The following is a 24,009-nucleotide window of genomic DNA, read 5'->3' as shown; positions in this document are numbered from 1 at the left end:
GGACCAATAGATCTTACCTGTAGTTCTGCTGTTTGGTATGAGCAACTAATCCCACAGTGATCTTGACCAGTTTGCATTCCCCCATAAGCTGAAACTGTTTTCAAAGGTATTTACTTGTCAAGTATTAACCAGTCTGTTTCCAGGGATGTGACAATAACAGAGAAGGAAAAAGTAATGGTGGTCAATTTGAGCCAAATCAATCATTATGGATTATGCACTGATTTTATGATACAATTGATGCTCTTTGCTCTTTTCCTGGCTCAAATTTATCATCAGAAAATAATTCCTTGAAATCTTTGAGACATTCACAGAAAACACCGCTGTTCTATTTCTGTGGGTTTTTTATATGTGCTCATTTCTATGACAGATGCTTAAGCTTTTCGTTTGAATCACTAATGGTAATGGTAAAGGCCAATGGTAAACTTCTGAAAATGCAACTGTTGTTTGGGAGAAATAACAGCCAAAAGATTTTGATAAATAGCCTCAATAGATTCCATAAGTATATGTAGCATTTTCATCTCAAAAGCAGCACAGCTTGTATCTGGACCTCAGAGAAGCTGAGACTCATTTTGGCTTTTCACTCTGGCACTTTAAATGAGAAGAAGATGTCAAAGGGAACAAGAATAAAGCAACCAATGAGGAGGAAAAAAAAAAAAGGAACCTGGAGATCAGTATCTATAAGGCAAAGTGTAAAATTGCAGTAGCAACTTTCAAATCCATTTTCCAAATGTACAAGATGTGCTGTCTAGTCAGGGAACTACAGAGGAGCTCCCCTTGCAGCCATGCTATGGATTGTGACAAGAGGCAAGAAACAGGTCAATATTCGGAGTGCTTTGAAAATCATTTCCTTTGCAGCAACACTAAAAAGTGGAAATACCTCAGAAAGATGACAGTGTTGATCTAATCATGTATCTCATTTTTACAATAGACCTGGAACTGATGTCAAATCAATTTAAAGGCAACATAAAAGTAGATTCATGTTATAGTAGGCTTAGGCTACAATGTATCTCAGCAATGCCTGGGAGCTTGTTTTATTCTCTGCATGATAATTGTTTACTGAAATAAGGGAATAAAGTTGACATATAAAATCAGCTCTTAAAATATTTTAGGAGTATATTAGAGCTCTGGAAATAAATATTTAAAATAATGAATAGATAATGTCCAGCTCGCTTGTCTATCACAGGAATCCATTTCCCCTCTCTCCAGCATGCACCTCTACTGACCTAAAATGCTGTGTCTAATAATACTGAGAAGAAACTACTGAAAGAGTTCAGTCATGGTTGGATGGAAAATTCACTCCCCATTCCTAAAATGTAGTCCTCTAGATATAAAGATGGGCACCAAGCAGGGGAACTATTAAGAGAGCCTAAAGAGCTCAGAATGGGATGGGGATGCTGGCACAGTTTTCCCGTCCTCCAGGTTGCAGAAAGCATTTCTGCTTCCACAACCCAACTGTCCCAGCTCCCGGGAACCAGGGCGTGGCCAAACCCCAGGCAGCACCTCCTGCCCCAGCCATGGACCTGCTCGAGGCCGGAGCATCGAGACTGACTGCAGCCACTGCGTGCCCTTGCTCAGGACCCCCATGCACGGGGGCTCTCCAGCAGGGTTTTACGGATGCAGCGTGTCTCTCGTCAGAGCCTCAGTTGTGTACATAACTCGTGCTGACCTCTTCCTTCTCCACCAAGGCACTTGTCCGAGCCAGAGATCTGTCGGGCGTCACCAGGCTGCTTATTTGACGCACTATTTTTAAATAACTCACAAATATTTAAACAACATTTCTATCAGCATTACATGTTTAGAAGACATCCAGGAATGTCAAGAGTACCCGAGCTGGCTGGCCCACATTGAGCACAGCCCTGCAGCAGTGCCGAGTGATCGAGTGGCCTGCAGCTCACACCAGCTCATGCAAAGCCCCTGGCAAGCGACACGGAGCTTTCAGCACCCCAGCGAGAGGGCTTTTGTGAGACAAGCTGGGAATGCACAGCACAGTCTGAGACACCAAGCCTTAGTGGCCTTTCTTATGGTTTAGTTGTGATTTGGTTTTAGGGAATAACAAAGAACGCAAAGTCACTACTGAAGACATCAATATCCAAGTTTTGGTCCTTTTATCTCTGTGACATCTCTTGGAGGAGCTGACAGCACCCATTATGGCTAACAAACCTTCGCTGGTTCTGAGAAAGGCTGTGAGCCCAATCTAGAGACTAACTGAGCCAGTGCTCCTGTCACACAGCAGTGTAAAGACAAAAGCCAGTTGGATTTTAGTTCTAATTTAATGCACATTTAGGATACATGGCTGTATCTTCCATAACTTCTCCACTATCAGGTGATGAGTGTAAAGGCATCCACTCTCCAGGCAATACTGCAAACCAATTTAATAATCAATTTCTGTTTTGAAAAAGGAGCAAGGCCAGTAAAGCTTGGTTTTAACACCTCAAAGCCTTTGCGTTGATTATTTTACTGCTAGGCTATAATAGACTTTCAAAACTCAACAGAAGAGTGTTTCACACATTCTGAATTTGAAGAAGATTGCTGCTAAGATGCTCAAAATAGAAATACTGGCACTGAAGCACCCAAACCAATAAAACCTGTTCATAAAAGCACTTCACATCAAAAGACATCGATGTGTTTTAGCTCATTTCAGATTTCAGCAGCCCTCAGTCCTTGCCTAAGACTGGAGCAAAGCTTGGTGCCAAGTCTACCTGTGATGGGAGGCTGCATCCATTCTTTGGTGTGTCCAGGCATAACACAGCCCCTTTATTGAGCCAAACAGTTTTTCCTTGGATGACTTGGCTGTGTAGGCTATTAGAGGACATGGACTTGACAGGTCACAACAGCGTTGTCTTGAGAGAGGGCTGGCAAGGAGCATGAAGCACACTGTGAATCTTCACCTTCTATTTTAAGCAATGGTGGCTAAGTCAGACTGGCAGGAAACACACACACATTTCCTTTGCTTGCCAAATACCCACAACATTACTTGGGAGGAATGTCATAGGCTGGAGCAGAGTTAGGTTTGGAAGGAACAAGGTACACATTAGCTACGTAGGCAAGGTAACAAGTCAAGTATGCATTCCCTATGTAAAAGGCTTTAGAAGGACCAAGAAAAAAGCACATTTTTCTGTCAATATTAGGATGCCAGCACACATAAACATCTGTAAGTTGTGGCCTGCAGAAAAGCAATTTCTCACTTTTTGCAAAACATCTTTACCTAATATTTTGTATATTATAAGGCCATCTCAGTAAGATCTAAATCTCTTTTGCAGAGAAGATGCCATCCCTCTGTCTGCCAGTGGCAGAGAAGTAAAAGGATTCAGGCTGCCTGATTCCAAACACCCTTTTCAACGTGCTGCCACTACATACAAAGTAGGAACCCAGATCTCAGCCAGGGCCAGAGGCTGGATGTGTCCTTTTCTGTAGGTGTCGACCTTCTGAGAATGACTGGGTAGGTGTGTGCTGCAGTTCATGTGTTGCTAAGTTTAGGGACATTTACCTTTGCCTACAAAGCACTGCCACATATTTCTGTGACAGGAGGCTTTGCCTTGTCTCCCCACATTTAAGAATAACTGTTGTTGTCAGGTTCCAGCTGGACACAGGAATGCTGTGCAATTTCTAGCTGTGGCATTCAGATAGTCCTTACCTCTGATAAAAGAGAGTGAGGGAGTGCCTGGGCTGATAGGACCTGATGGGTTGGTTTACATCAACATCACTTACTCAACTTCACTACAACTTTTTGCAGTTCTTCTAAAGGAGGCAGTATAGAAAAACAAATATTCATACACAGCCTTTTTGCTCCTCTCCAGAACTGCCCCACTTCATCTTTAAGAAGTAAAAGCAGCAAAAGGGAAAGGAACAAAAACAAAGGAAAGGACACTGCTCTGTTGCAACATCAAGCCAGCGTAAGCAGTGACAGCACCCACATGAAATATTTTACCATTAATGGCTCCAATAGCAATCTTTCTGGATGATCTATGGAAGCCCTGCAATCAGAAATAGCTAAGCTTTGCTCAGCCCCATTTCAAAATCATGGTTCTCTGATGAGAAGGGAGTTGCCCTCACATGTACCATCAAATTTAGAAATCCATTTAAGCCCTTTTGATGTTATTTGAATGATTACTTCTGAAAGGTTATAAAACAAAATGCGGCTAAGCCATATTTGTTTTTTCTGCGATGTTTGGAAAGTGTAAACACTTAAATCATCAACCAAGTGCATATCATTCATATTCACCATACCTTTTAAAAGCATACTTAGCATACCGCTGAGAAAGATTACTCTGCTGACAAAAATCAAGTGTCTGGATTAATTTAAAGGAGTGCATTTCACAATCCATCATTCCAGAGTAAGAGAACAAGGAACTGCTCAGTTAAATTAAATTGTGAGTTGCTCTGGAACAAATTAAAGGAAATTAATCTCTGCACTGTGTCTAGTCCAGACGTGTAATTCGGGGCTGGTGCTATTAAAAGCCAAACAGTCTATCTGGGTTTCATAAAGACTGAATCATTTTACAACTAATATTTATTTGCACTCTTGCACAACATGAGAAGCAGCAGGATTTGTGGCTTGTAAGACGAGCTGGCAGTTTCAGGCCAGCGCTCTTCAAGGACTTTTTGAAGGAGAACAGGTGTGGGAAACCAGCCTGGGAATGGTGGGGCAGAAGCAGAGCCCTCTGAGCCAAGAGGTCAGCAAAGAGAGGATGCTCATTGCTCCCACCATGATGTGTTTGAACAGCAGGGCCTTCCCCAGGACACCTTGGTGGCCACCAGGGCAGGATTTGGTCCAAGTGGGTCAGCTCAAGGGTTCCATGTCACACCTGCCCGGCCCCAGCTGGTTCACTGGGGCCCTTCTGGGCCGGAGGGGGTTTGCCCTCTGAGAAAAGGATTTTATTGGATAACCCCAGAGCCCACATGCAGACACAGCCCAGCTCAGCAGAACAGATGATCTCCTGAGGAGACTTTACAAACAATAGAGGGAATGAAGAAACTTAATAGAAGAGTGTAATAAGGAATATACATCCATGTAAAACTGCTTGTGGTACTAGTCAGCTCTAACTTTACATGTGTTACCCACAGCCCATTTCTCTAAGTGTGTTTTTACTCTTTTCTCCCTTTTTTCCCCCCCAATCTTTAAATAACCATTTACTATCTACTGCTTCCTTAATTTTCACTTTAAACTTTCAGTTTCTTTCCTCCCTGACTTTGTATAGATATATTTAATCTAAACTTTTCATAGCAGAAGAAAGAGTAGTTTGAAAAACAATATTCCAATGGGATGGAGACCCCTTTATTACCAGTTACCCTTAAAAAGGAAATCAGAATATTATCCTCATATACCTGACAGCATTCCAGGGAAAACATGAGCTTATTTAGTTTACGCTAATTTCCCTAACTAGGTCGTTTAGGCAGCAGTGGCTGTGACCAGTGGAGGAACCAGCTGAGCACTGGGAACCTGAAAGGTTTAGTGACCTGGAAGGTTTAATGGGAGAGCAAGAGTTCAGCCAGCGTGAAGCATTACAGAAATCTCAGGGCACAGAGCTCCCTTTTTCCAGGTGGTGCAGACACTGGAGGGAGAGTGGGGCTGTGCCTTTGGGCTGGAGCTGAGAGGAAACCTGCAGGAGAGCCAGCAGTGCTGCTCTGGCTTCTCTCCCTGCAGACTGACGTTGTGCAACTCTTCTCCTCTGAAATGCATGCCCACAGGCTGGTGTGCTGGGACAGGCTGTGGCTCTGAGCTGAGGAGTCAGGCTGTGAGTCAGACCTCTACAGCCTCGCAGCCATGAAGCAGCAGCCACAAGCTGTGACCTGAAGCTGGTTCTGGTGCTGCCACCAGCAAACAGGTCAAGTGGATTTCATCTCTGGCAGCAACAGCTTATTCCTCTCTTGTGTCCAACCTGATGTGGTTATCCCTAGCTTGTAAATCCACACACTAATCAGCTTGGGAGTTAATATTTCCATAAATTCTGATTTCCAACATGCTCTACTTCTCCACAGCAAAAGAGGCATCTTGTTTCTTAGGTTCTACCTGCACACTCCAGAAAGGACCAAAATACAGGGAAAGGTGTTCTGAAGGTGCTCTGAAGAGCTTTGCTGAAAGGGAGAAGGCAAAGTCAGAGAAGAAATATGCACACGGTCATACAGCAGGTGAATAATTGGGCAAATCCAAATACAAAAGCTCTTACAGGACCTCACCCTTCAGGCCAGCCATCGCTGTCTCTTCTGAAATCAGAAAAAATGAGCACGGGAGATCATTTCCATCATCTTAGTGTGATTAATCCTACTCTGCTGTAACCGCTGAAATACCAACCATTTGTTTTTATACATTTGGCAAAACACCTTTTCCTTTTATTGCCTCGGCCAAATCAGCCCAATTTTTCAGGCTGATTGTGTGTTTGGCAGTAATGCACCTAAATGGCTCTGCTGCCGCAGGGCGCCGAGCACTGGCACAGGGAGATTTATAGCACTGAGCCCCAGGTAAGGATGCTCCATTTTCCTGCAGACTGATTCGTACTGTCTATTGCAGCGATTTAAGTGTTTTTTCAAAGAGCACATTTGAAGAGCTGAAATGGATACACACTGTCAGCTCGTGGCAGTTTAAGTGCAAACAGCTGCCCTGAAAGCTCTGTGCAGCACCACAAAGAGATGAGCCTCTGTGAAAGCTAGTCAATCAAAGAAGATAAATCTTTGTGTCAGTTCCAATTATTGAGATACTCCAGTTAACTCAGGGAATCACAGACATTAGACTGGCTTTAAATGCCCACGTGGCTGAGACTATACCATTGCTCCTGAGAGGTAATTTCACTGTCTGACAGATCAAGAGGCTTTTCTCAGCTAGTTAATTCCAATTAAGTTTTTCCTCTCAATTTCATCCTACTATCCATTATCCTCAGTCAGCTACCCTTCACAATTCCTCTCCTGCCATGCTGCTCATGCCAAGACTTCTGGAAATAGTGACATTATTACAAGTACCTGGTGATGACACCCATGAGGCCTCCTAGTGCCTCCCAGGCCTCAGAAAAAAGATGGTTTCTGTCTTAAACAGCTCTTTCCAGCTTCTACAGCCTTTAAATAAAGCTCTACACTTTAATTTAGATACGTCAGTAACCTCCCCTCCTTGTGCTTTGCCTCTTGTCCTCTGATAAACTTTGTTTCTCCTGGCTCCCCTGACTTCAGGCAGCAATTCAAGTGTAAAGGACGTGTTTAGATGGTGTAGGACTAGAAAAGAGATGCTGCTGCAGAATTACCTCCTGATATTTTTCTAGAAGTCCACAAGCACCGGTGTCCTGGAAGACGTCGTCAGAATAGATAACAAAACACAAAACGTTACACTGCTGCCTCATGAACTTTATATAAAGCGAAATTATAGGGGATTCCAGTAAATAATTCCTTTCCTTCCTCCTCCAAAAATGGGAATGGCTGTACCCTTCAAAGTGGATGGGATTCATCAGTGTCTTGTCTCTGGTATCAAAAGAGGCTGGTCACACAGCACAGCTCCCCTTCCCTTAACCACATTGCTGTCCCTCTCACACGCTCAGGAAGACAAATGGAATTAAACAATCTGTACACATATTCCTCCAGCTCAGGAAGGTCAAGGGGTTTGCAAGTTTATTTCAAGAAACAAGAGGAATTTAGCCCTTTATTCAACACAGCAGTGAGCATCAAAGGATGGCGAGCTCCTCTGAGGAAGCAGGTCCCCTTACCCGAGGCAGGGGTGCCAGGAATAAAGTGTGTGCATGGTCAGGTCAAGGTTGGAACTCCAGCCTAGATTTACACCAGTGTAAAGGAAAGCATTCCCCAGCCCAGTATTTACATTATTCAGGCCAAGGAAAAAATGTAGTGGCAGCTGTGAACAGCCCTGATGGGAGGACCTTCATGCAGGGGTTTGGTTTGTTGTTGCAGCTGACTCTCTGCATCTCCTTTATCTTTTTTTTTCCCCCCTCCTTTCAGAGATGTTTGACCTTAAATGCAAAAGGATAACGTGGGTCAGGAGGAGTGTTTGTTATGTATGAGTTATTTTCTTTCATGTTAGCAAAATCCTTTTGTAAAAGTTGGCAGAAGTCCCTGTTACAGCTAAATTTTGGACCCATGGGTGATCTGGAATTTAAGATTATTTATGTCTCAGTATAAAAAAAGCAGTGGAAAGGAAGCAAATTCAAAGAAAATAATCAGAGCACAGCTGAAGTCTGTAGCTTTACTTGTTTAAAGCATTCAAGTCTATCACTGCCCTCCTCTTCACTGACGTTGGGTGACTGTTTCAGTGGTTTGAGGCTTGTGTGTAGAAGCTGGAGCATTTGTAGAAACGACACATCACACTGCTTCAGTGTTGTTTCACAAGGCAAGGAGCATGAAGCACTTTACAGATTCAAAGAACGAACTTGCACAGCAGAGCTCCTGTGTACAGGTGTGCTGACATTACCTGCAACTCATGTTGCAGTTTACCTTTGCACTACAGGTACAGCAAGAGAGGAACAGCAAGTGGGGAGCAAATCCTGCTGCTGCTGTCACTCCCATCTCCTGTCCATGGCTTTCACTGGGCTGGGGTGACAGGCAGAGACTCTGCAGTCCTCACTCACTCTGGTGCGTGGTTCCTCAACAAACCACCTCTGACTCCAGGGAGCTGTTTGCACTGTAAAAAGGAACTGCTGAGGGTGAACCAGAGCTGAAGTTCAGCCCTGGTCTCCCAGTGCTGTCCAGGCCGGGCTTATTGCAGGGAAGATCATTCCTGAAGGGTGGGGCTCTAAAGAACATTTTTAGGAAAGGGTTATTTTTTATGTGCTTATTCCCAGAATGGTCCCGGGGTAAATCCATACTGGCCGTTTTTCCAAGTCTCATTTACTCTTAATCAACAAAAAACCAAGGAAAAAGTTCTTAAAATATTCAGAAAGCAGCTTTGCCTCTTGAGCATGTTATTTCACAGCCATCTTCCAACAAAGGTAAAGGGAAAACCACAGTTGTTCCCCATACAAACATGCAAAAAGACAACTCTCAAAACCTTGTACCATCAGCCAGGGGACAACCCCAGTGACAGGATAGGCTCTGTCCACGCTTCTCCTTTGGCTGCTCATTGTTCCAGCAGACCTCTCTGCAAAGACACCATTCCTTGATTCCACCCCTCCAGTGCACGGAACAAGGAAGACAGCAGCACCCCACAGCCCCTCCAAATCGTGCCCCAGTAGCCAGGGGTAGCTGTTACTAGTCGGCTTGAGGCTGAGCAGACCTGTCTTAGTTTTGAAGAACACCTTTGAATGCACAGCAGTTTTCACTTTGAGGCGTCCTCCCCCTCCACACGAGCAGATATTAAATATGTGCATATTTAATGCTCTGCCAGCCCTGCAGCCATCAGGTTGGATCAGCAAGGGGAACTCGCCTGAGTAATTCAGGTGTCTGCGGAATGTCAGAGCCTGCAGGTACAGCTAGGGTGACATTTTCAGAAGTATCTACATTTCTTAGGCTCTTCAAGCTCCATTGAAACTTGCTTGAGGTGAATTTGAATGGAACACAGGCCCCCAGATCTCTTTTGTATTTTAGGATAGTTTCTATCCTTAAATTTTGCAATAAATAACATGTAGACACTGCTTGGAAGGATGGGAGCAGAGTAGTTTAGCATGATCACGGTCATAAATGAACAAAATTACTTTGAATATTGAAAGTATATTTAATGTGGTGCTCAAGGTCACACAGCACATCAATGGGCAAAACTGAACCAAAGCCCTGAGGGTATATTACTTGCAATCAGATGCAGGAGTAATTGAGTAATTGCACAGACTTAGCAGCAGCATTACATCAACGTAACATATGGCTAGAAAGGGGCTTGGGGAGGTTCTGTGATCTGCTGAAGGGGAGAGAGAGTCAAGAGCAGGGAGGACATTAGATTTGAACAGCTAATATCACACAGGTAACCTGGCACGGGGAAGTCTGCTGCTATTTATACTCCATAAAAATTCTGATTTTAGTGCCTTAGTTTTCAGTATATCCACTGCTGGAAACATGGGGAGTTCTCCACTTGAAGGACACATCTTGCTGACTGTTGGCACTGTGTTGGGAGACCCTGAGGTGAAAGATACCCAGTGACTTGGCTCTGGCACCTGCTGGGTAGGTGTGTCCCTGCGCCTGGCAGTGAGAACCTGCCCCTTGGCTGCTGATCTTCCCCACCAGTTGCTGGCCCAGCAGCCTCTTTATGAGCCCTACCTGGCAACCACTTGCCGCTCATTCAGCTGTCAAAATTATATTTATGCTAGTGCAGTATTTCCTGTTTCTTAATTTGGATGGTTCCCTCAGTCATTTTTCCACTAAAATGCTCAAGCATTTTTTGAAAACATCTAAACAGGAAGAGACCTGACCTCTCCTCCCTGAACATAGTGTGCTCCCTTCTCCTAGCAGCAGCAGATCGCTCCTGTGCCAGCTGCTGCAGCGACTCCAGGACAAGCTGAGGGTGGGTGCCATACCTTGGGATGCACATGGCCTCTGCTTGTGTGCACTCCTGGTGTCAGAGACTGAAATATTACAGTCTATGACTTAAACATTTTCTTAAGGGACTTTTAAAACTGTGTTAAAAAAGCTGCAAAGAGGACTACCAAACCCTGAATGGGGCCCTGACTGAGGCGTTACACCACTCGCTGATGGAGATAAGATGAAGTAACAACTCAGGGCTGGGGACATTGACAGAGCACAAGCTTAACACCTCCAAGGTGGAGACCACAGTCCCAGGGCTACCAGGTGCCAGGCTCGAACAGACCCCCTGCACCAAAGGGTGGAGGGAGGAGAGGCTTTGGTTATCTTGGAAATGCCTCTGGTCAGAGATGCAGTGACTGCCCATCCTCCACTGTGCAGAGGAGCTTGTCTGAGGGGTCCTCACCAGGAGGGGGAAGCTTATCCACAGCAGAAGGGGGTGACATGACCCATCACAGGGGCCCCCCTCAAAGGGGTCCCCAGGCCCTGCACAGAGCACCAGAGATGATGCAACAGACCCTCAGTGTTGCAAGGGACAGTGTCAAGCTAGCCCCTGCAAGAGAGGCACGTGGGCGTTCCCACCTGGCCCAAAGTGTCTATTAATCCACGGGATTCTGTACTCTTTGGCGTGGCGTGTGTTGTGGCCGTGTGGTGGCGTGGCCGTGGCAGCGACGGGGGACCCTCACCACCAGCACACCAGATGGAGGGGAGCAACAAGACATCATTGGGATCCTCAGATGGGTGATATGCTTCCACCTAACCCCTGTCACCTCTCCCTGTTCCCCCACCCCCCACGCACACTTCTTTTTTCCATTTTCTTTCTTTCTTTTCTTTTCCTTCCTTCCTTCCTTCCTTCCTTCCTTCCTTCCTTCCTTCCTTCTCTCTTCCCCTCTTTTTTTGCCTCTCTACTATTAAATAAAATACATCAATTTTTTTGGCATCAACATCTAGCCTCGTTTGGTTTTAATCTCGTTTCTGGGAATATTTTGAACCTTCTCAGCTCTTTCCAGTTTATGCACAGAGACTTAGCTTGCTTTGCTTTTCTGAGTTTAAACTGGATCGTAACACATGGGTTGCCTTGAAAAGCTCAGCAGTCTTGGGATCCCAGGCAAAGTCCTTCCTATTCACACCCAGCTGGCCCCCTCATTCCAGCTCACTTCCCTGCCTGACTGTGCAGATGGATCCCAGGTTCTAGTCAGCTGGTTGTCCCCAGAAAGGGAAAATGCCCATTGACACAAATGGTTTGATGGTGAGCCAGATACTTCAGGCAGACATTGGGCAGCTCTTCTCCTGTGCACTTTCCTTGGGAACAGAATGGTTTGAGGAGTTTTCCCAGCTGGAAAGCTGCAGGGTGTGGGGCATCCATCATCACTGCCCCTCACCTGGGAAGGTGCAGCCACTGGGGCAGAGCCTTTGCAATCCCTGCCCTCCAACTGCTTTCTGCAAAGGCCCCAGGGAGGAATTTCTCTTTCCCTGAGCTGGACAAGCTCTACACCCCAGGAGCCAGGTCTGTGCTTGCGCTCCCTTGCTGTTGGGACACTGGATGCAGCAGGTGCATCCAGCCCAGCCCAGCCCCACTGCAGGACCCACAGACACTCGTGGGGTGCTGGGATGGGGGCCCAACGGCACTGCCCACTGCAGGCTCCAGCTCCTCTCCTTGGGAGAGCAGTGCTGCCCTCAACAGACATCAGACACCAGGGATTTAGACAGACAAACTCCCTGCACATGACTAGGATGTTAAGGAGTTGGGCAGCTCTGAGGCAGAGCCCAGAAGCAATGAGGAGGCACTTTCCTTACTGCTGGCAGTGCAGAGTTCCCTGGAACCAGCAGATCCCAGCTCTGGGCCACTGCACTCAGCCATGGGGAACGCAGCATGAGTCTGTGCTGCATTCCCAGCCAACAGGGGAGTGGGATAAATGGGAAAAAGTTGGTTCTGCCTTCAGGAGGTGGAGAAGCGAATGCACTTCATTTCCAGGAGCACCCACACAGCCCCAGGGAAGGAGAGAAGCAGTGCCAAAACCTCTGTCAAACCCTCTGGCTGTGAGCACGGATGAGCTGTGGGATAGTGAGGGACCTGCCCTATGGCCCCAGTGCAGGGTCCTCCCCAGAGCTGGGCTAACAGCCATGCTGCCTTGCATGGGTTTAATGGCCAGGCTCCAAATCAGCTCTTTGGCTGGTGCAAATCAAAAGCTGACACACCTGAGGGTGACAGGACAGAAAAAAAGTGAAAAAAACCCAACAAGTGAAAGGAAACTCAGGGCCCTGCATGTGTCTATGCACACAGATTGCTCCTGCAGAGCTCTTGGGCAGCTGCCTCCCAGCACGCCCTTATCTGCACTCTCCTCCAGAAGCCCTCAGTGTCTGGAATCACATTCAATGCATACAGTGGGACATATTTAACATACTAGTGTGTGGCCTTGCAGCAGTTTGGTCATGTTGCAGAATTTAACTGAGATTGGCAATAACTGCAGAAAATTAGATTTATGTTAGTTTTTTTAATGTTGGGTGTTTTTCTCAAAAAGTTGTTGTTCCAAGGCCCGGCACTATCCTACAGCAGTGAATCTGTAATGCCACCCTCTTATGCCACACGTACCTCCAGGAAGGAGCACTCTGGGGTGTCTTTGGGGCTTGGGCAGGTGGCCTCACCTGGCACTGGCGGCTTGGAGCAGGAGCCAGCTTGTGGTGATGCTTTTATGGAATACTGTGAGGCTACACCACTTCCCCAGAGCTGGAACTGGGCTCCAGCCCTGCAGCACAGCAAATCTTTCTTCTCCGGGGGAGCACCTGGCTCTGCTCAAGCACTTTCTGCTGCGATGGCTACTGCTGGTGGGTGGCAATGACAGTGTGGTCAGCTCTCATTCTCTGAGGAAAGAGCAGCACATGGAGTATTTCGGGAGACTCCTGATATTAAGGCACAGTCATTAACTGTGACTAAGTAAGATTTGTAGATATTCTGGATTGGTGCCAGGGAAGGGGGGAAAGGCAATCCCAGACAAAGGAAAGCAATAATGTGTTATTGGTCAGGAAGATTCATGTGGTGAAAATTAATAGCAGTGAGTGGCCTGCAGGGATAACCCATCCATCTTGTCTGTGGCAGGGAGCACACACAGCTCGGTGCCTGGGCAGCACAGTGTCTGGCAGCCAGGTCACCAGCTGCTATTTACATTTCTCCAGGTTCAGGGGTACAGGCAGTGGCTCCCCCTGCACACACGGAGCACAGCTCTGCTTCCCGTCACTGCACATCTGAGTCCCCCCAGCGTCCCGTACACAAGGAGCAGCGAAGGAGCACCGGGCTGCCTGGGGAGCTGCTCTCCAGGCTGGGCCAGCGTCCAAGGCACAACATCCCTGCTCAAGCTGGGCAGACCCTGATCTCAAGATCAGAGATACCACAGAACACAAGGAAGGAATCCCACTGTACACCCCTGGCTGTGTCATTTGTTCAGTCTTAGACTGGCAAAGCCATGCTTGATTTTGGTGGCGAATGAAAGCCACAGCGTGATGCCATCATTAATTCAACAGCTACACTTTGCCCAAGAACTGCCAGGGTGCAGCACGTGGGGTGGCCTCGCCACTCTGGGTCTGTACATAAACCACTTCAAACAGGAGGCTTTAAATGCTGTCATTGCTGTAGTTATTCAGCAAATGCTTCTCACTCTAATATACTCCTAGCCTTTTAATAACATACCAAGTTTTTTATAGATCTGTAACAAGTTCAGAGGATGACTTGCCTATCCCATCACCAGCCTGCCCAAAGCTGACCACGTACGTATTCTACCCCTGCTCAGCACAATGCTCAATGGAAAAACACACAAAATTAATGCTCCCTGTGCTACCCAGCTAACTAAAGATTCAGCTTGGATGGGAGAGGAAGTGCAGGGTCCGGCATGGTTTCCTGTGTGCCTATAAATATCCATTTGGGATGGTTTAGGCAGAGGTCAGCCCCAGGCAGCTGTACGAGTGCTGGCCTCTACTTGCCTTGAGCTGGTGGAGTGGCAGAACTTGTCCGCCTTGGAGCAAGAGCTTTGGGACACAGACCATGAGCTCCTGCTACCTCACTGATGTTAATGAGGGCTCAACATTGGCTGCAGTGGGAGCAGGGCCACTGGGTGCCTGCCAGGGCAGGGGTCCCACCAAGGTCACCCCCCTGGGCTGGCACCATTTGAACCTCTCCAGTCACCTGTTGGTCTCTCAGACTTTGCTGAGTGGCACATGAAAGCTAGAAATGTTTCCAAAATGCTCTAGAAGACAAGAACAGACAGAAAGATGCTATTCGTGTGCTTTGGTCCAACAAAGAGACCTTAGAGAGCAGTTTTGTCCTGCTCAGGGTGGGTTGGTTGGGGGTCCCCAGCACAAGTGGCACTCCTGGTCCCCGCAAACCCAAGCACACTGTGACATCTAGTGGCAAGTTACCCCAGAGCCCAGGGAGAGCCGTGTCTGACAGGCCTTTCCCACAGCTCCTGGACAGCCAGCCCAGACTGGTTTGCTTTGTGACATGCTCTTGAGGTGCCTCTGTACACCCAAACCTTTATTTACGTGTAACAGAGAGTGTTGCACGTGTGTGAGTATGGGTGAGAGGATGTATGACAGCTCGTTGCTCAGGCCGAGGTGTGCAGGTGACAGGGACCATATTTTGTGTGCAGCTTGGGCCATATTTGGCATGGCTTTCAACCAGTGTCCCCCAGCAGTGACCAGTGCTGGTGTTTGACCAGCTCAGGTGGCCTTGCCAACATTTCCCAGAAGCCAGGGGAACACAGCCTTTGTACAACCAGAGAGGTGGAGCAGCAGACACCGCACCCTGTACCCTTCCTGCACATTCACCTCCACCTCCTCCCCCTCCTTTGGCAAGGTTTATTTAATATTTCACCTTTTTTTTCAGACTCCATTCAATTTCATGCACCACCATCAGTGACACATTCCATATTAGCTGAATAATGATACAGAAATTAAATCAATAGGCTTTTTCTAGCAAATAGAAAGGCCCCATCATGCACGTCTGGGCAGCATGAGTCAGGGATGTCATCTGATTACTGGGCTGCTCTGTGAAAGAAGGGACAAACAGATACCAAATATGGGGAGTAAAACTGAAAAAAAAGGTCACATTTCAAGAAGATCCTCATTCCTGTGTGAGAGATCAGAACTGGGCAGCAAAGTGGAAGCTGCTGTGCAGCACATGAGCACTGGCCTCTTCACACAAGCACCCTCTGCACACCCACCACAGGCCTGCCCCCCACAAATTCCCTGCTCCTGGAGGACGATGGAAACAACAGCAAAGTCTGCAGTGTCAGAGCCCTGGGAAGCTGAAGCCAGGGTGGGCAGCACCCACCCTGCTCCAGGTACTTTGGGTCTCTGAAGCAGGCTGAGACCCACAAGTGGTGCCCAGGCTCCAGTGCCAGGAGATGTCAGCCACCACAGTGAAACCCCCCGAGCTGTCAGCAGGGCCTCTCCTTTGTATCTGCCTTTCATAAAGTTTTGTTTAATGCACAAAATGGTTACGTATTCTATATGATTTATTCACCAGAGAAGCCAAGTTCCCTTCCCACACAAGCATTCCTTCCAACAGCTCCAGGTCCTGCCTTTTCCCAGGAGCACTGAAGGAAGCAGGATGAGGTGGAGGAGGGATGGGAACAGCAGGCAGTGTGTGTGCTCAGCCCCATGCTGCACAAGGCTTGCTGGACCATTTTTTGGCAAGTGTCAGATTTTTTGGAGGGCCAGGTTTTTGGCAGGTGTCAGATAACGTTAACCCTGGAAGTGTGAACCCTGGAAATGGTGAACTCAGAAGCTGGAACAGCAAATTTATGCCAAAAAGAACAGCAATCCACACAAAAACACTCCCAGAAACACCTCCCCCCTTTCTTAACAGCTCTCTTACCACAGGGTGAGAGCTGGGGACGGGGGGGACCCTTGCTGCCAGCCAGAAGGGCTGGCCCCAGCAGCCCCACTGACCCTCTGCTGCACCCCAGCAGTTTCCTCACCACTGCACAGCCCATGGGTACTGCTGGGACCTGGGTGGTCCTGCTGCCCACGTCAAGCTGGGTTTCATGCCTGGCATTCCTACTGGCTCTGCCAGTAGCTGTCACCAGGGAATGGGCCCACAGGAGAGCAGGAGCATGGTGGCTTCTCCCTGCCCAGTGCCCCCGAGGCACAGCAGGCATGGGTAAAGGAGGGTCCTTCCCTGGGGCTTGACCCCTTCTGCCCTCCAGCCAGCTCCCCTCTGGTCACTTCCCACAGTGGTCATTGCATCAGCACTCCAGGGCATAATGCTCTTATGGTGAATACCTGGCAACACAACCCATTCCTGTCTCGTGACTCTTAGCTTACGTCAACAATTTATTAATTTCCAAAACACAAGTAATTTTCTACCTTAAAAAGTACACCTTTACTACTGCCTGGGAGACCTGTGTGTACCAACAGATGGATGTTCACCCCTGGCCTGAAATGCAGCAAACTAATTGTGTTTCTCCCCAGTTCTCGTGCTCGGCACATTGCCAGGGTGACGCAGAGCAATGAGAAATAAATTGACTCGAAACTTGGCCAGGGAGCATCAGCAAACAGAGGTTTGAAAACTCAGCTTGATTTATTTTATAGAGAGGCAAAGGACAAGAAATGCAGTACTATTCCCAGTTGTGGTCCTGGCAAACAGTCCTCCAAGATCCATGTGAGAGCAGAGCTGCTGGTGAGGCTGGGCAGCCACAGCCCCAGGGTCTGTCTGACAGGGGAGCATCACTGGGAAGGGACAACATGACACTAATTCCGTTTCTGAAAACATTCACTGCAACCCTTGCCTCTCCTGCCCAGAGAATAGACAGTGTTTTACATGAAGCAATAAAATAAAGGCCACCTTCTGACATGCAGATGCTTAATACCCTCCTACAGAGCTGTTGGAGTTGCTGTAGGATTGTTTTGGCATTACAAAGCAAACCTTTGGCAAAGGCAGGAGCTGGGGCTGGCCAACTGATGGCCAGAGAAATGCCAGGACTGCCCCAGCATGGGGCTCCAGCTCCCATGGGCTGAGGGGTGCTGTCAAGGAACTCCAGCCCTGGCAAAGGGACCTGGGCGCAGCAGAGCAAGGCAAGAGAGGAACCGAGGGGCTGAGCCAGCTGAGCCAGAAACCACCCTGGGGGACACGAGTAGGACGTGGGAGCACAACTGAGCCCAGAGGCCTGGAGCATCAGCACTGCCCTCTCCAGCCCCTGCTCATGCTGGGTGACAGGCAGCCACACACTGCTGCAGGCTCAGGCACGCCCCTCAAAGGCCCCTCTCGCCTTCTTTCCTCTCAGAAAACAGATCACTTTTGCTATTGCTTTTCAGGAAAAGGCATTATTGCTCAGGGTGACCTCCTCTGATGCTGGAGGTCTGACATGCTGTCCCACAGAGAGTGTCCCCACTGCTGCTGTTTTCCCAGCTCTGCCACCCCACTCGGTCTCTATGGGAAAGCCGTTCCCTGCCCTGGCTGTGCCCACACTGCAGGGACAAGACTCCTGTGGGAGCACTAAGGGTCCTGCTGATCCCTGGGGAGCAGCAGGGCTGGAGCCAGTTGGGGGGCAGCAGGAGGGGTGGCTGCTCCCCTCGAGAGGACAAACCTCGGCCAGGCAGGGACCTTCTGCCACACTGCCTCTCTCCAGGGACAGCTGTGCTGTACCACTGAATGCCCACTGCGGGACTTGCAGATGCTGACGTGTTGGATCTCAAAATTTCTAGTAACTAATTTTTTTCTTCCAAATTCTAAACATAATATATCACAGAAAAACTTTTCTGTTTTCTGTTAAGTGAGCCCAAATAGAAGCAGCACATCCCAGGAGAAAACAGCCAGACCCACACCTTTGCTGTCCCTCCCCAGTTCATGCCTTGTTTTCTGGCTAATTGCATTATAATTTAATTGCTGGTTTAAAAACCTTAAAGAAATACAGTAACCAAGGAAAGAAAACAAACCTCCTCCTACCTTCCATGGGGAGATGGAACTGCAGCGGGTCACTGCCCTGTGCAGAAGTTACTCCTGTGTCCCCGCAAGCAAGCAAGTCCTGCAAGCAACCAACCCCATCTGCTCGGCTTTAAGCAGGACGGCTGAGATCCCACCCAGGACGGGGTGGAGAATCCTCCCTGGGAAAGAGCAGCTCGGTCACAGCTCCTTCCAGCCGCTCTGCGCATCCCGGCAGGGCTCTGACACGCCGCTTCCTTTCTCTCCCCCTCGGTATTCAGCAGCAGCCTCGTCGACAGCCATCTCACATCAGCATCTGCAGCTGAGCCTGCCACAGGGATCGTGTTTGGCAGTGCCAAAGGTGTGGGTGGCATGGGTCCCACCAAGGAATACTGGCAGGATAAATACAGGATACACACAGTTTAAATCTGCTGCAGGATGGAGAGGAATGGAGCCCACAGAGGTACTCGAAGCACTACGGTTACATCAGGGAGAAATCCTCGATGAGCTGGAGCACGGCCCAGCAGAGTGAGCTCAGTGCAAAGCACACTGCTGAGTGCTACAATGTGGACACCACCCTGACCCTGCTGCACTTTTGCCAGAGGCGATGGGAAAAGCATGTGAAATCCAGTGCTTTTGCACCAGAACTGTTTGAGACTGAAACGCTTTTGCACAGCAAAGGTTGTTTTCTTTAAAACAATGTCGCTATGGAATTCATTCTGTCTGGAGAAGAGGCAGCTGAGCATGGTTTGAATTTCCCTCGCAGTGAACAGTCCGTAGGGTGATGTGGCTGGGCCCTGCCACACCAGGCAGGGGGTGCATGGAAGGCAGCACCCACCTTCATGCCAGCTCACCCAAGTGCTCAGTGGCTTGGAGTTCCCTTGGGTTGTAGGCAGGTAGAGGATGCCAGTGGTGTGTTTGGGCCTTAACGTGTTTATTGCCCATCACATGAACTCATTCAGCTCTGAACCAATTCCCTCTTTGTCTGTGACTGAACTGCCCAGCACCAGGCAGCTCCCACAGCTCAGCCCTGGCTCCCACTGCCACAGCTCCCATACACATCTCTACATTACAGCTGAGAGATGGGGATGGAGAAGGCAGATAGGGTACAACTGCCTAGACCACAGCAGAGACCACAGCTGTCGTTGCTACAAGATCAGTGCTGAGCCCTGGTCTGTGTTTTCAGCACTCACAGCACACAGAGGACTCCTGACAGGGCACTGGTGCTCTTTGCAGACTCACTCTATGCCACACAGCCTCACACCAGCTAACAAGGTTAAACACTAATGAAGCAAAACATAAGAATATTCCAGGTCTTAATGCCTACAAAACATATGAATCAAACTGAAATTTTGCTACCCCGATGAGATTTCTGGTTGGAACACGCTTCTGTGTCATTGGAGGGGGACATTCAGACTTGGGTCATGGTGGCTCTCACCAGGGTGTGGTTAGGATAGTCACATCCCTTAACGAGGTACATGGGTGTGGTGAGAACAGAAATTAGCTTCTGATGCCTTCTGAAATAGGATGTCTGAAGGAATAGGCTTTTCTGACTTCCTTTCCCAGAGGATATAGAGACACAAGCCTCACACAGGGCACCCTCAGCAAAGAGGCCCAGCAGACGGTGTCACCCCAGCTGACCGGGATGGCAGTGCCTGGAGAAGCCAGCACTCTGCAGGACCTGCACCCCCAAACCCAGCACATGCAATTGTTGTACAGAAAAGACAAGAATTCCTCTTCAAAAGGGGAGCACAAAGCCCTGGGCCTTTGTCACATCTCGTGCACTTGCACACCATGAACACTGATCTGAGGAGACCTGGCACCGCTGGCTCAGCAGGGCCAGGGCAGCAGGACACCAGTGCTGTGGCTGATGTGCCACCTCCCTTTCCAGCCAGCCCCCACTCGTGCAGCGCCGGAGGGAACCATCCTGTGGCTCTGTGCCTCCATGTGACGCCCGCTCCCCGGAGACTGCCTGACCCCAGCTTCCTTCCCAGCCTCTCTGAACTCCCGGGCCCTCTGAGGAGCAGCACCGCGGTATTTTTAGCCTGTTTACAAAGGCAGAGCAGTACATTTGTGTGCAGCTTGCAGCAAGCAAGCACAAGCCATGCAGGCAGTGGGGCAGCTGGCAGCCATCTGGGCAGCAATGTGGAGGTGGTTGGCCAGGGCAAATGATTGCTTCAGAGATGGAAAGAGAACCAGAAGGAGCACCAGGAAAACATGACCATTTTGTCTTTCCTTTAATAAGCACTTGATAAATTTCCTTTAATAAAAATTTAGTATATTTTAAAGCCCTTCTTCTGGGGCTCCTTCAAGTGCTGAGAATTTCAGCACCCACCCAAGTTGCAGCCCAGTGCAGAAGCACTACAGGCTCCTACTGCTCTCCTCTGTCATTGCTGGACACCACGTGGCCAGAAGGAATCACGGAGACCCAGCAGCTGGATCTATTATGCAGTCTGCAGTGGAAGCATTATCCACTTTACCAGTTTCTTTCCTGAACCGTGATGTTTGAGCTGAGGACAGCAGTCCAGGAGCAATGGGATCGGTTGTTGTCGAAAAAGTAGCCAACCTTTGCCAGCTCCTCCGGGAAGTCACCTGGAGTTGGTGCACACAAATCATACCAGCAACTGGGTGTGCTGTCACCTCACAGAGTCCGTGGCAAACCAAGAAGCAGCCGTATTACAGCTCTTGCACCTGGTGCAGGGTGGCAAAAACCAGCCACTACTCTGTCCCTTGTACTTATGTCCGCACTGCTTTCTCACAGCCCAGCCCAAAAGGCTCCCTGATGGTGCTGAGCCTTATTCACACCACCTGGAGGGAAGAGCTGCAATTTCAGCTCTGGCTGTTGTTTTGCTGGAGAAAGAGACCATCCACCTGGCAGAACTTGTGTTACTCAGCACCTCAGTAACAGCCATGCCTGACACTCCTCCTGACCAACACATCCTGTCCCAGTATGTGATGAAACCCCCACTGCTTCCAGTGGATTGTAGTGCTGGTCTGGTGGCATGGGCTCCACAGCTGCCAGCAGTGACTGGGTTTGGTGCTGCTCTTCAGCCCAGCACAAAGGCCCCGAGGCATAACCAGCACACTTGAATTAAATCTAGGATTTTCAAAGTGGTTTGAGGACCTCGGAGGCACAAAACTCATAGATCTTGTACACAAAAGCAATTCCCAATGTCCTGTTCCCCCACTGAAAGTCCCCAGTTAATCTGACAGCCTCTTTGCTCCTTGCTAGTTGTGAACTGAAAGACAACCTCAGCCCAAAGGGTAACTTGGCTCTTGCTTTGACAGAGGAACAGGGATGTTTACAATAACAATCCAGCCCCTTGGCTCCTCTGAAAGGGCTTATGACAAGTGAAGTGCATGTGGGCTCAGGGAAAAGACAAATACCTTTACTCATTTTGAACACTCTCTCAGGGATGTGGAGAGGGACACCCAGCTGGCCAGAGTCAAAATGCTGCTACAAAACCTCCTGTCTCCGTGAGATGAACACAAGCCCCAGGTGGAAAGAGCTATGCACAGCCCACCCAGCTGCTTGAAAGAAAAAGAATGTAGAAAGCCATTTTCAGTAACTGGAGCAGTTATTACTCTTGCCCTGGCTGGGATGCTGCCAGATCCCTGCTGGGCACCATGCACCCAAGAGGAGGAAGAGCTCAGGCCCTGCGCCCAGTGCTCACCATGGGGTCCCTGCACAGCCCCACATCTGCCACCCCCTAGCCCATCACCATCCCCATGCAGCCCCAGGGTCTGCTCTGCTCACCCCTGCACATGCTAATACACAGCTGGAGAGCTCAGGGTGCAATGCTTGTGGGAAGGTGTTTGGACAGAGAGAAGTATTATTTCTGACACCCTAGAAAGGCTTCCTGAAAAACCACGCAGGTTCAAGTTCATGGGTTTCTGTAAGCAGCAAAAATGAAGCTTTAAAAGTGACTTAGGTGCCTTGAGAAGAGGTTGTTGGGCACTGTGTGGCTGACTGACACTGTCATGTTTTAAAGTATCTATAAAACTCCAGCTAAAGAAGAAGTATAAAATTCCGTTCTATATAAATCTGAATATTCGCAGCTCTACATACAAATCATCAGCTCAAAACACCCACTTGGTCCCACCAGTGAAAAAGCAGCCTGGGCAAAGGCAGCTCTGTGGTGCGACAGAAAATGCAGCAGCGTTAAAGAAGCGCCAAAAAAAGTAAAGGTATTTTCCTTCCTTGATCAAGGCCGTAGCCCTGATGCTTGAATCACACCAGTGTGGGATTGCAGCTGCCCTTGGACTGACCTGCGAGGCGTTTTTCCCTGGCTGTTCTCCAGAAGCCGTCCCAGGCCCAGCTGGTGGAGCCCCCGGGGTGGTCGCTGAGGCACCTCCTGAGGTGGGGCCTGCCCAGCGCCGCCATCCTCATCCTCACCCGCACCCCAACCCTCGCACAGGAGCCACAGGTCAGGACCAAAGCAAATCCATTCTCTCAGTTCCTGCCTCTTAAGCTGGACTGGAAAAGCTTCTGCCCAGGAGAAGCCTGCAGGTAACTCCTGAACATCGCTCTGGCAGGAGCAGGAAGCGGAGCCCAGGGCAGCAGCCCCCAGCAGGATCCCAGCACGGAGCACAGCCCAGCCGAGGCTTGGCTCCCACCTCCTGTAAACACAGCTGTTCCCTCCGACAGGGAGGATAAATAAGGAGCGAGGCCACGCACATCCCGGGAGCTCTGCACCTCTGCATTCCCAACCCCTGCGTCAGCTGCCTGCACACAGCTCTTAATTACGTGGGATGGGTTTGGGATTTTTATTTTGATTCATTTTGAACAGAGCAGCCCCATCTAGAAGCAGAATAGGATGTTTCTCCTGTGTTAGGGGATTTACCTGAGTGATCCTTTTGTGCAGAGACCATTCTGTTTGAAAAGGACTTGGATTAAACACTCACCACAGAGAAACTCCACTCCAAAGGCACTTCTTTCCTGTGCTGTCCACTCTCTAAGCAGCAACAGAGATATAAAAAATCCTCTGCCACTTACCTGTTCAGTTACATGCCTGGAAATAGTGCCCACACAAGTATGTTCTTCCAAGCACATGCAACCACTAAATTTTGATTTCCTCCCCATTTGGGATGTGACAATGAAACATCTTTACCATGGAAGTGGTATGTACAAAAAGCAAATACCTGACTTCTAGCTCAACACTGGTGAAGCTCCTTGGCAAAATCAGTCTTGGGAAAGAAACCAGTGGGGAGGTGATTCGAACAGCAGGTGGTTGCAGGTGGCAGCTGGTGTTACATGTCACACATCCACCACTGCAAGTGCTGGCAGCAGGTTTGGGTCAGCCTCTCACAGGAATGAGTTCCAGTGGTATTTACTGAAGCGAGTTCAGCACACAGGACCCTTCTTAGGCTGCGCCAGCACACACACCACTGCCACACACGTGTCACTGCCACACATGTCACTGCCACACACATGTTACTGTCACACACGTGTCACTGCCACACACACATCACTGCCACATATGTGCCACTGCCACACACACACGCCACTGCCATACACGTCACTGCCACACACACACATCACTGACACACACACACACACACGTCACTGCCACACACACATCACTGACACACACACACACACACACATCACTGACACACACACGTCACTGCCACACACATCACTGACACACATACACACA

At 48.8% G+C, this 24,009-nt stretch overlaps 1 protein-coding gene across 6 annotated transcripts in view; it reads right to left on the bottom strand.

Moving 5' to 3' along the window:
* The window catches only part of LOC121663298 (rho GTPase-activating protein 7-like), a 54,341-nt gene extending 31,424 nt beyond the window's left edge, over nt 1-22,917 (bottom strand). For 4 of the 6 annotated variants that reach the window (XR_006015592.1, XM_042025385.1, XM_042025386.1 and 1 more), the window contains exon 1: nt 22,619-22,917. Coding sequence is in view for 4 of the 6 variants with exons in the window: in XM_042025385.1 (XP_041881319.1) it covers nt 22,619-22,739 (121 nt within the window). In the remaining 2 variants the exon portion in view is untranslated. Of the gene's footprint in view, nt 1-18,373; nt 18,813-22,618 lie in introns of those variants that run through there. The other 2 variants (XM_042025391.1, XM_042025392.1) reach the window with 1 other exon arrangement.
* Nucleotides 22,918-24,009: the final 1,092 nt, after the last annotated feature.

This window comes from Corvus kubaryi, unplaced genomic scaffold (assembly GCF_017639235.1).
Source record: "Corvus kubaryi isolate FWS band 111438036 unplaced genomic scaffold, C.kubaryi_AGA036_p1.0 37270, whole genome shotgun sequence".
NCBI lineage: Eukaryota > Metazoa > Chordata > Aves > Passeriformes > Corvidae > Corvus > Corvus kubaryi.
The sequence above is the reverse complement of the archived record's forward strand: the minus strand, read 5'-3'. Positions and strand labels throughout refer to the sequence as shown.